The sequence below is a fragment of the Bombina bombina genome, unplaced genomic scaffold, assembly GCF_027579735.1.
Source record: "Bombina bombina isolate aBomBom1 unplaced genomic scaffold, aBomBom1.pri scaffold_2324, whole genome shotgun sequence".
NCBI classification, from domain to species: Eukaryota; Metazoa; Chordata; class Amphibia; order Anura; family Bombinatoridae; genus Bombina; species Bombina bombina.
The window spans coordinates 1342-13074 of record NW_026513083.1 but is presented as its reverse complement, the minus strand read 5'-3'; the positions used below and the strand labels follow the sequence as shown (position 1 = coordinate 13074).

Sequence of the window (11733 nt, the reverse complement as noted above, 5' to 3'; positions counted from 1 at the left end):
GACCCTCAACATGCAAAAAAAAATGTATAATTATATCCAAGGGCCTAGAGCTCCAGGAAAACACGTCCGTCTGACTCTACAGTTGGCTCCGCCCCCCAGGGGTTAATCATTTTAATATAGGTGGCGGCGGTGTAGGGGGATTAGATTAGGGGTTAATCATTTTAATATAGGTGGCGGCGGTGTAGGGCGATTAGATTAGGGGTTAATCATTTTAATATAGGTGGCGGTTGTTTAGGGGCTCACATTAGGGGGTTATCATTTTAATATAGGTGGCGGCGGTGTAGGGGGATTAGATTAGGGGTTAATCATTTTAATGTAGGTGGCGGCGGTGTAGGGGCTCACATTAGGGGGTTATCATTTTAATATAGGTGGCAGCGGGTAGGGGCTCACATTAGGGGGTAATGTAGTTTAAATAAGTAGCGGCGGAGTAGGGGCTCACATTAGGAGGTTATCATTTTAATATAGGTGGCGACGGGGTAGGGGCTCACATTAGGGGGTAATGTAGTTTAAATAGGTAGCGGCGGGGTAGGGGCTCACATTAGGGGGTAATGTAGTTTAAATAGGTGGCAGCGGGGTATGGGCTCACATTAGGGGGTTATCATTTTAATGTAAGTGGCGGCGGGGTAGGGGCTCACATTAGGGGGTGATACAGTTATTATAGGTGGCGGCGGGGTCCGGGAGTGGCGGTTTAGGGGTTAATAAATTTATTGTTAGGAGTGAGATGGGGGATTGCGGATAGAGGGGTATACGTGTTGGGCTATGTTTGGGAGGCGTGTTAGACAGTTACGGGAGATTTAATATTTTAGTCAGTTTTTGTAGGCGGCGGTAGTTTCTAAAGTGCCGTAAGTCACTGGCGACTCCAGAAATTTGTACATACGCAGATTTCTGGACATCGCTAGTTTGTCAGACTTACGGCACTTTAGCAACTGTTGGCGCCGTATATGTGATAGCTCGCTGTGCGAGCTGAAACTACTGGCGGCGCAGGTTACCACGATTGCGCCGAAACCTGCGCCGTATATCGGATTGTGCCCCTACAGTGAGTAATGTATAGGCCTGAAAAGCCTTTTTTTTAGTCATGCAAAGGGCTATTACAGTTCAGATACATTCTCCTTTAATTGGTTATTTAGTAAATGTCATTTAAAAAAGAAAGGCCTAGTTATAGTAAATAAAAGTGTATTGGGAAAAAAACACAAATGTGGTTGAGTTAGCCTTTGTTGGAGCTAAAACAAATATTACAGTAGTAACAAATAAAAAAATAAAAAATCCCCCCCCCCCCCCAATGTGAGATCAATCTAACATAGTGGATGTCTCATAAAAAAAAAAAAGTATTATTTGATTTATAAAAAAACACTTGGAGTTCAAAATATATGTCAATTTAAAAAAAAAAAAAAAATGTGAATTTCGAGATAAGCTCCAATTTTATGTCAGATATGGCATTGTTCACAGCCTGAGGTAAAAAGTGAAATATGGCTTATTCTCTGCTTTTCACATAAAAAGTGCATGGAATACATCTTAAATTAAATGCATTTAATACATTGTGCTGGTAACACTACATTTTATATATATATATATATATATATATATATATATATATATATATATATATATATATATATAGTTTTGAGACAGTTGTTCATTCTTGTGCTTCTCTCTATGTGTATTTAATCTCCCTATGGGGAAAAGGGGCAACCAGACATAGACTTCTTGCTCAGTGTGCTTAGATGAATATGGTTACACCTTACTAACGAGGCCTAATGAAGGCCAAAATGATTGTCTGGGGTTGCTGTGTTCCTTCTTCAGAGAGGAATTGCCTGGTGGAGCCAATAACATAAGGCATATTTGTGCATCCACCAATCAGCAGCTACTGAGCCTATCTAGATATGAATGCTATCTTTCTTTAGAATTATTTATTATTGCATTAGGAAATTACTGGTTAACTCAGATCCAGTGTCCAGGTTACACCCACAAAGAATGCATGTGTGACCGGCTCATTCTAGAACCAGTTTACCAGCAGCAACCATACCAGTTGCAAATGTCCTACTCAACACAGACTCAGTGTGTAAGCAATACCATGCCTAGTGCCACTGTGTGCCATGCTGAATACAATGCCCAGTATACAAGCAGCACCCTCACACATTGCACCTGTGTGACCTGTAAAACCTAGGTCCAGTGTGGCAGATTTACCAACACCCAATGCATGCTACTTTTGAACATCTGACCCCAGATCCTTTTTAATAGTTATATTCACCTCCAGTGACCATTTATGACCTGTTGAGCGCATATATTCACTCATGAATTCTAAGGGGGGGGGGGGCAATTAGCACAATAACTGTTCTGCATTACACCCTGATATGGTACTCACATACTGATATTAGAATGATGCAAAGAGCATTTACTGTACTTCTTCCTCTGGTGTTAAGTAATTAGTAAGTACAACTCTGGGTATAATGTAGACCCGTTATTAATCTGCTTGTCACCTAGTATTAGTGAGTGGAAGTCTGGGGAGTGTATAATTCTTTGTGTTTAATGTGCTTTTCTACTATTAATGATTAATTAAATATCTGGGTATATAATACATAGCTGCTACTATACTCTGGCTTCGTCTAGTATTTTTAATGCAGATGAGATATTTTGCTCATTGTCCCTCTATCTGTAATCATATGAAATAATAATAATAAAAAAAAAATAATAATCTTAACTCCTGTTAGTCTTCAGCACCGTTATTATTATATAACTTTGGCACACTACTTTGTCCTGAGAAACCCTATGCCCTGTGTAATGCAGAACAGATACAGTATAGTATTACGGAGTAAATACCTGGGTTGTGCTGTATAACAGAACATATCACGTGACGTTTGTGTTAGTGGCACTCACTTATTCACTATCAGAGCTGGAGCTTCTATACTTTATAACTGCCACGGAACTATTAAATCTAGATGAGCTGTTGAGTATATCTGTACTTAAAGGGACATTAAACCCACATTTTTTATTTCGTGATTTAGATAGAGCATGCCATTTTAAACAACTTTCTAATTTACTTCTATTATCTATTTTGCTTCATTCTCTTGATATTCTTTGCTGAATAGCATATCTAGATAGGCTCAGTAGCTGCTGATTGGTGCCTGCACATAGATGCCTCGTGTTATTGACTCACCCATGTGCATTGCTATTTTTTTAACAAAGGATATCTAAAAAATAAAGCATATTAGATAATAGAAGTAAATTGTAAAGTTGTTTAAAATTGAATTCTCTTTCTGAATCACGAAAGACATTTTTTGGGTTTAGTGTCCCTTTAAATGTAAGTAGTTTTACTTTATTTTATACAAAATATAAACATTTTTGGGAGACGAGTGAGGTTTTGCTAGAGTGGTTAGAAAACAAGTGTAAACAAGTATAAATGCACAGTGTGAACAAATAGTTAATAAGTAAATGCAGAAATACATTGTTTTACTATTTAATATATTTCCGTTACTAAGTGCAGTGCAGGTCTAAACCCCCCGATTGGCTGCTTCGCTTTGCTCTCTTCTTAGTGATTGGTTATTGTGACCGTTAAGGTAAATATTAAAAAAGCCCGCCGGTTTTACATATGAACTACAATTTTCAATATAAATAATTACAGCAATTAGTCGGACACGGACTCAGCAGATCGTTAGTGATAAAATGATGAAGACTCAAACAAGACTGCACATGGGGGAGCGATATTTGTCCTGTATGCTGCTTCTATTGTGTGTTCGTGTATAATATGTGGTGATTTAGTAGAATACAATGTTATCTCTCCTTGCCCACAACGGTTATAACAGAGAAGCACAGGAACCATTACACAGAGATAGAGATATATTTTTTACAGTGGGGACAAGAGAATAAGGTTTGAGGTTGAAACAAATGACTCGTCTGTTTGTATAGTTATTTATTAGAAACAATGTATTTGATTCAGCTATAACATTTTTACAATTTTATGCAAATGATATACAACGACACCTAAATAGTCAGCTAGGTACTGCTTTTCATTAGGCTTTAGAGTTTGAGGCAGAGAGGGGGGCTTACATGGATCTTAGATTATTAACTATCGCCAAGCTTCATTGTAACCAGAAGTTTTACATTTATCTCTGGTACTACAGAGACTGATCTTACGGAGAACGTTACAATTCAATAATTCCAAATCTTTTTATTAGCTACATTTACAATAAATAAAAAATGCAAAGTAAATACGATTTTTTTTTATATTAAAACGTGTATAGTTTAAATGGAATAATCCAGCCAATCAAATTGCGAGAAAGTGAGCCAATTAATGCAGCTCTCAAAACATTCAGGATTTGATTTAATAATGCAATCTATATGTGCCGCAGTGTGTATAAAGAGCTGTAGACACGCTGCTGCATAGACATCGCAGGATCAGTTACATACCCTTTAAATATTATAAATGGAAAAAAATAAAGTCAAATCCTTTATTGAACTATGTTACTGTATCTATTAATATGCACGTTATGCCTACATTTTGAAAATCATAATCCGTGATACCATAGTTGCCAACATTTGAAAACATTTTCCAGGGACACTTTGCAGCTATCAATTACCTGCATGCAAATTTTTACCACACCCCCTGCCCTAAAGTTCCGCCCACTTTGCCAAACCCACATAATTAACATAATTTTGCTCCGCCCATTTATTATGGTGGAAAAAAATATCTATAAAGAACCAATTTAAAAGGTTACATGCCCTTATGTCTCACTCCTGTGCAGATTATGCAGACTCAAAATGTATAATTCAAACAAAAGTCACATTCTGTGGCTTTGTATTAATAAAGAAATTAGCAGTCTGACTTTAATATATATACAATATTATATATATATAATTAATATCCTAATTATGTATTAATTACTAATGAGGTAATGTGTTACAGAAATATATAATTAGTAACAGACCCACAGGTAAACATTTCAAATGGTTTACACCACTCAAACATCTCCATATAAAGTACAGGTGTTGACATCCTTATTTACTTATTTAAAAATACTGAGACTGCATAAAGCTAAAAATAATTTGCTGAAAGAGCTTACAATCTAATGTGACTGAGCAACTATGCCTGTACACTCAGTGAAGAGATCCCTCCCTGCTCATTGCCTTACATGATGTCCAATGTCACTCTGGTACCCTCAGTTTAACACAACATAAGTTTATTAACTTTAAAGATTCACACCTCTTGTCACTTCTCTCCCCAGTCTTGGAACACTTTCTGATTTTAACCACATGGCACTGATTCCACAATACTTTTGTATTCAACATTAAATGTTTGTAAATGTATTATCAAAAAAGGCATCCATATTGCACAAAACTGTACAATGTGCGGGAGTGAAAACAAATTATTTTAAACAGGTCACTTTATGAGAAGGTGGCAGTTTCATTTATACAAGTAGACTTTCCCATTTTTCGATAGAAGAAACTTTACATGTTTACTGAAACATGTCACCTCTGAGTAAGAATATCTGGCATAAATACAAATTCATAGGTTGTTTTTTTAACTTATAAATAAGTTTAGCCAATGTAACTAAGGATTTTGCATTTGTAGTTCAATCATTTACATATGAAATCATATATACCCTAAAACCCTCTGTAAGGCACTGACTTTTTAATTACTACTAACAGAGCTATCAAGAGATTGTTTCTCAGCTTTTCTCACACGGCCCCTCAGCCCATTATCCCCAGCACAACCAAGTGCCAGAGAGAGTTGAACTGGGCTGTACTTGCACGTGCCAGAGAGAGTTGAACTGGGCTGTACTTGTACTGACACATAAGTGATCTGATATTTGGTGTGCTGTGTTACTGGGGATACTAGGCTGTACTGGTACTCAGTTCCAGTACAGCCCAGTATCCCCAGTAACACCAGCACACCTAATATCAGATCACTATGTGCCAGAGAGTGCAAGTACAGCCCATTTTGATATCCCAGTACTCCAGTTTAGATTACATAGTATTACTATGTACCAGAGTTCTGATTCCCAGTAGAGCCCAGATCAAATGCTATAGTATCACCAGGTACCAGAGATTTCCGAGTCCCAGTACAGCCCAGTATAACCCTGCACAGATCACACTATAGCAGCATATGCCCAGTCCCAGTCCCCTGTTTAGCTCACACTAACTGACCATATAATGAGTCCCAGTATCCCCTGCACAGATCACACTATATCAGCATATGTCCAGTCCCAGTACAACCCAGTATCCACAGCACAGATCACTGACTATATGACCATATAATGAGTACCAGTATCTCCAGCTGCAGCTCACACTCCCCAGCCCAGCTCCGGTGCTCTGTCTCAGCCCCCATACCGTAAGATCTCTTCCAACCGGAGAATTTTTACGAATGAAAAGGAATTGCTCAGATCCAAAACTATACAAAAAGAGAGCAATGGAACTGCAAACCAGATTACGAGCAAGAGGGTACAGCAATCGACTGATAAAAAAAGCTAGACGAAGAGCTGAAAATACTGATAGAAAGCAACTTCTGTATAAAAACAAAAAGGCTAAAGATGATACCACCAGAATCATTGTAACCTATTCACCACAAGTGAAAGAGGTAGTTAATATCTTCAACAAACATCTGGGAATACTCCAAGCAGATCCGATGCTGAAGGATATTGTTGGAGACAGAATTCAAGTGGGGTACAGAAGATCTAATAACCTCAAAGATCTCCTAAGCCCCAGCCACTTTGAAAAGAGGAAACGCAAAACAAATCCAATTGCACTAGGAAACTTCAAGTGCAGAAATTGTTCAGTATGTCAACATCTGCTACCATTAAAATCTATAAAAGATAGATTCAATCACACTCATACCATCAATTCTCACATTAATTGCAACACAGAATCCATAATCTATGGGATAACCTGTAATTGCAATAAAGTCTATGTCGGTATGACTACACGAAAATTCAGGACCAGGATGTTGGAACATCTAAGCAACATCAGAAATGCCGACAAAGATTTAAAGGATAAGAAAATCATCACATCAGTTGCATCCCATTTCCACAAAAAACATAGATCCAAGACCTCTGAATTCCACTGTTTTGGAATAGAAACAGTAAAACTTGGAATCAGAGGAGGTGACATGGAACAACAACTTCTGCGAGCAGAGAGCCGCTGGATCTATCTTCTCAATTCTTTACAACCTTATGGATTAAATGAAAACAATAATTTTTTCACTTATCTATAGAAAAAATAAAAGAACTATTGTTCTTTTCCAAGAACTAGTTTTAAGGAAGTGTGTACACATACGAGATGACATAGACATGTATATATATATATATATGTATATGTATATACATGTGTGTATGTATATATATGTATAGGGATATAAGGGAATTGACATCAGAATTCTATACTCAAACTGGAATTATCTATAAGACTTCACCCTTACATAAAAATGTTTATTTTTTATCTTTTATCTGGTATAAAGAAAAACAACCTCTTTATGATTATCAAGTTCTCCATCATCACTTGTTTTTTCACTTTGAGTTTTCACGATTTTTATTGAGTTATATTAATTGCACAAACCTCACTTACACACAACACAGAATAAACTTATTTTATTTTTAAATCATTTATGGTAAAAAGTACAGAGCACCACCTGTGCAGAATAAAGAATTAAATTCACTAGAAGTAAAATTTGCACTTTAATAAATTAATCCATTTATATTATATATTCACAACATTATATTTGGAGCAATCAATTATTCATAAATCATGTACACAATTGAATTGATACACCCTATGGATAATAGTTACACCACAATTAGAGTCTGACATGAGAGTTGTCAGAGTAAAAATTATTAGTACACTCGATTTCAGTAGTATCACTATTAGCACTATAAAAATTCTTTGGAGACAGGATAATATTAAATACTAATGTCTGAGATAAACAAGGTCCCAGATCATCTTGTATGTATATTTATGATAACACATATTTCTAGGGCATTAATACAGTGATTACAAAAATATCAGATAGATTAATCACTTGTATCTAACATGCAAGAGAAAGGAGCAATATTTTAAAAATTCATTTAAATTAGTGGTTTCTAAATACAAAACAAATTTTTACTCAGTAAACCACTAGTATAGAATTATAACATCATGTTTGAACTGAGAAAGTTTTGCCTCGATGTAATTCCTCCTTCACATAGGCACGATTTTGGAGGATTCCAATTGGTCACATTAATTTGAAGGAGGAGGAACTAGATTCATAAATAGCCGCGTTTCCCGCGGCGCCCTGCCTTTTGATAAAGCCGGGAACCCGGCGAAACATGTCAAGGGAGGAAGGGGGAGCTCATGGGAGCTCAGAGTAGTTTTTAACAAATACTTGCTGGGAATAATTTGTTAAACTGGAACCTATATAGCTTAACTGGTGAAACCAATATTTTAATAGTTCACTCGAGACTGCATGTAATTAAGCAAACAATACAGCATTGAAAGCTCGAGCAAATTATATCATAGAACACAGTGTGTTCAAAATGGCAGCGATCTGCATATAAGAACGCTACAGAATTGCCAACACTCATTGCTAAGCCATACTTCAAGTCCTTTGCTAATATAGGTATTTAACTATTTAATATTCGAATAAAAGCTGCAATGAAGCAGCAGGGCAGAGGATTTAGTATGTTTAGCTATTAATACTACATAAGAATGAGTGTCACAACCGGCAGTGTCTCACACTACTCAGACGCTGAAAGAGACTTACAGGGAATCTGATACTGAGGGGATCTCTGATAATTAAGTCTTTTTACTTAGTATTTTGAGACTGCCAATAGCAGCGAACACAGTACTAGATACATTTTGATTTTGACACATAATGTGAATATACGGCAGAATTGGCAGAGTCCCAAGTACACAAACACTGCATGGATACTAAGTATCGTTCAGTCTAACGAACCATAGGCTATGTAATACATGTCACAAAGTATTCAGGGGCATGATAGAATTACAGCTGATATACAATTCTCATACAGGCAGAATGTCAGCCTTTGAAGTGGAAGACAATAAAATTGTTTTACCTGTTGTGCTCCAACAAGTTTGATTATCAATTAGGGTCTATCAGTGGGTCAGTCAAGCTATTCTAGGTCTCTACAAAGTTTACACCAAGCACTATTAAGTCCTGCAATTTCCATCTATATATATTGAGGAATCCTATCCAAGACAGTTACCAGCCACAATTAATTTAGTGGATATTCTCAATCATATTTACTAACGTACCAGTAATGATTTTATTACATTATTAGTAATTTTTTGCAATATACATGAATACATTAGTATGATATGTACTGCTCAAAATATTACTTTATAAATATTACTTATTGAAGCCAAAACTACTGAAATAATTATGATATAGGCAGTATTACTGTCAATCTTCAGTACTAATTATTTACCCTTACCAGCATATGTCCAGTCCCAGTACAACCCAGTATCCACAGCACAGATCACTGACTATATGACCATATAATGAGTACCAGTATCTCCAGCTGCAGCTCACACTCCCCAGCCCAGCTCCGGTGCTCTGTCTCAGCTGTGATATTTTCCCCACCACTCCTACATTAACTCCTGTCACTCCTCCTGCATCTGATCTGCTAAGGAAGTTTACAGTCTCTGACCTTTAGTGAGCTACATGAAGTGTTACACACAAACTAGTTCACCTCATAAACCTGGTGTCCGTTGTGATCGTATCTCCGGGTGACACCAGGTTCTGGCTGCCATCTGCTACCACCGTCTCACTCAGCCACTTGCGAGCTACTGGTAACCACTGCCATCCTCATGCTGTCACATTACGGGCCCTACCTATATGAGAGGCAAGCGGGGTCACGTGACGGTAATGACGTTGCATGCTGACGTCACTGCCTGTCCTGACTGCACGATCACGAGCAGCACTATTCAAGCTCAGATTCAAAGGAGACTCAGTCAGTCATTGACAATAGTTACAGATGTGCTAGCTAAGCCGGTGCTGCAGTCTGCTACTGCTAGTTGCCGGGACAGTCCGGGACATTTAAATGGCCGGGACTGGGTCCCAAATTCCGGGACTGTCCCGGCAAATACGGGACAGTTGGCAACTATGGTGATACCATTATATAAAGGTCATTATCTAGAAAATATAGTTTAATGCAATTGTTAAGATACGTTACACAGTGTTCCCTAAAGCTGATAGATTAATGGAGCTTTTGTGTATGTGTAACATGGGGCTGTGGGCAAACTAGTGTTTTATCACCTGATTATACTATAGAAGTATGTAGGGCAGTCACATTGCCTCTTAGATTAGGTTATCTGCATTTTTCCTTCGTTTCTCTGCAGAAATTTATAAAGTTAAATAAGTAGTTCATGAAAGATCTGTAGTAACTTACAATATTGGAAAAATAAAATCTAAATCATAAAAAATAAAATAAAATAGACAACGATCACAGCTCCATATATGAATATGTGGGTGGCTCTTAAAAGAGCCTTTGGGTTGATTGTGTGAATGGGGAAAAAAATGTTTAACCCCCAAAGCCGTAGAGAGTGCGGCCCTGGCGTTTCAGAGCATACACCACATCCATAGCGGTTACGGTCTTCCTCTTGGCATGCTCAGTGTAGGTGACGGCGTCTCGGATGACATTCTCCAGGAAGACCTTGAGCACTCCGCGGGTCTCCTCGTAGATAAGTCCGGAGATTCGCTTGACACCTCCCCTACGTGCCAAGCGCCGAATAGCCGGCTTAGTAATGCCTTGGATGTTATCGCGGAGCACTTTACGGTGCCTTTTTGCTCCGCCTTTTCCTAGTCCTTTGCCTCCTTTACCGCATCCAGACATTGTAAATTCAATGAGTAAACTAAACTGATTTAGTGATGTGCAGTTCATGAACGAATCGTTCATTTGAACTGGTTCTTTTTACTGAACTGTATGAATCAGTTCACCAGACTGAACTGATTCGTTTGTAACAGTTCAGTTCCACAGGCAGCATGTAATATGATCCTAGAGTGAGGTCTCTGTTATAACTCTGGTTCTGCTATGAGACCTCACTCTAGGATCATATTACATGCTGTTGAATCAGTGTACTGCATCAGTGTACTGTGTACTGTTAACTCAGTGATTCATTAGCAACTGAGTGATTCATAGCAGAACCAGAGTTATAACACAGTTGCTAATGAATCACTGAGTTAACAGTACACAGTACACTGATTCAACAGCATTATATCATCCTAGGCTAGAGTGAGCATTGCAAATTAACCCTAAGGACCCCCTGTTAAATAAATAATGCTTTAATAAAATAGTGTCAACTTATTTTAAAGAACATAAATAAGTGTAATAACAAGAAAAAAATGCACTTACATATTTACTTAACTTAAACAATACTTTATTCTATCTTGATACACCAATGCAATTTTAAACAATTTACTTCTAATATATATATATATATATATATATATATATATATATATATATATATATATATATATATATAGTAAAGTAAATTGTTTAAAATTGCATTGGTGTATCAGGATAGAATAAAGTATTGTTTAAGTTAAGTAAATATGTAAGTGTATATGTAAGTAAATATGTAAGTGTATATGTAAGGATACTTTGAGAACAAAACAATATATATATATATATATATATATATATATATATATATATATATATATATATATATATTGTTTTGTTCTCTAAGTATCCTTAAGAGTGTCAAGCTGAACTGAAGCAACTAGCAGCAGAGAGCAGCAGCAGA

General features: G+C 37.0%; 1 protein-coding gene across 1 annotated transcript; it reads right to left on the bottom strand.

Annotated features, from left to right (window-relative positions):
* Window positions 1-10121: 10121 nt before the first annotated feature.
* Window positions 10122-10817, bottom strand: LOC128644703 (histone H4-like). The gene has a single exon (XM_053697217.1). It carries the CDS (start codon window positions 10815-10817, stop codon window positions 10506-10508), a length of 312 nt encoding a protein of 103 aa, XP_053553192.1. The 3' UTR covers window positions 10122-10505.
* Between the last annotated feature and the right edge of the window lie 916 nt (window positions 10818-11733).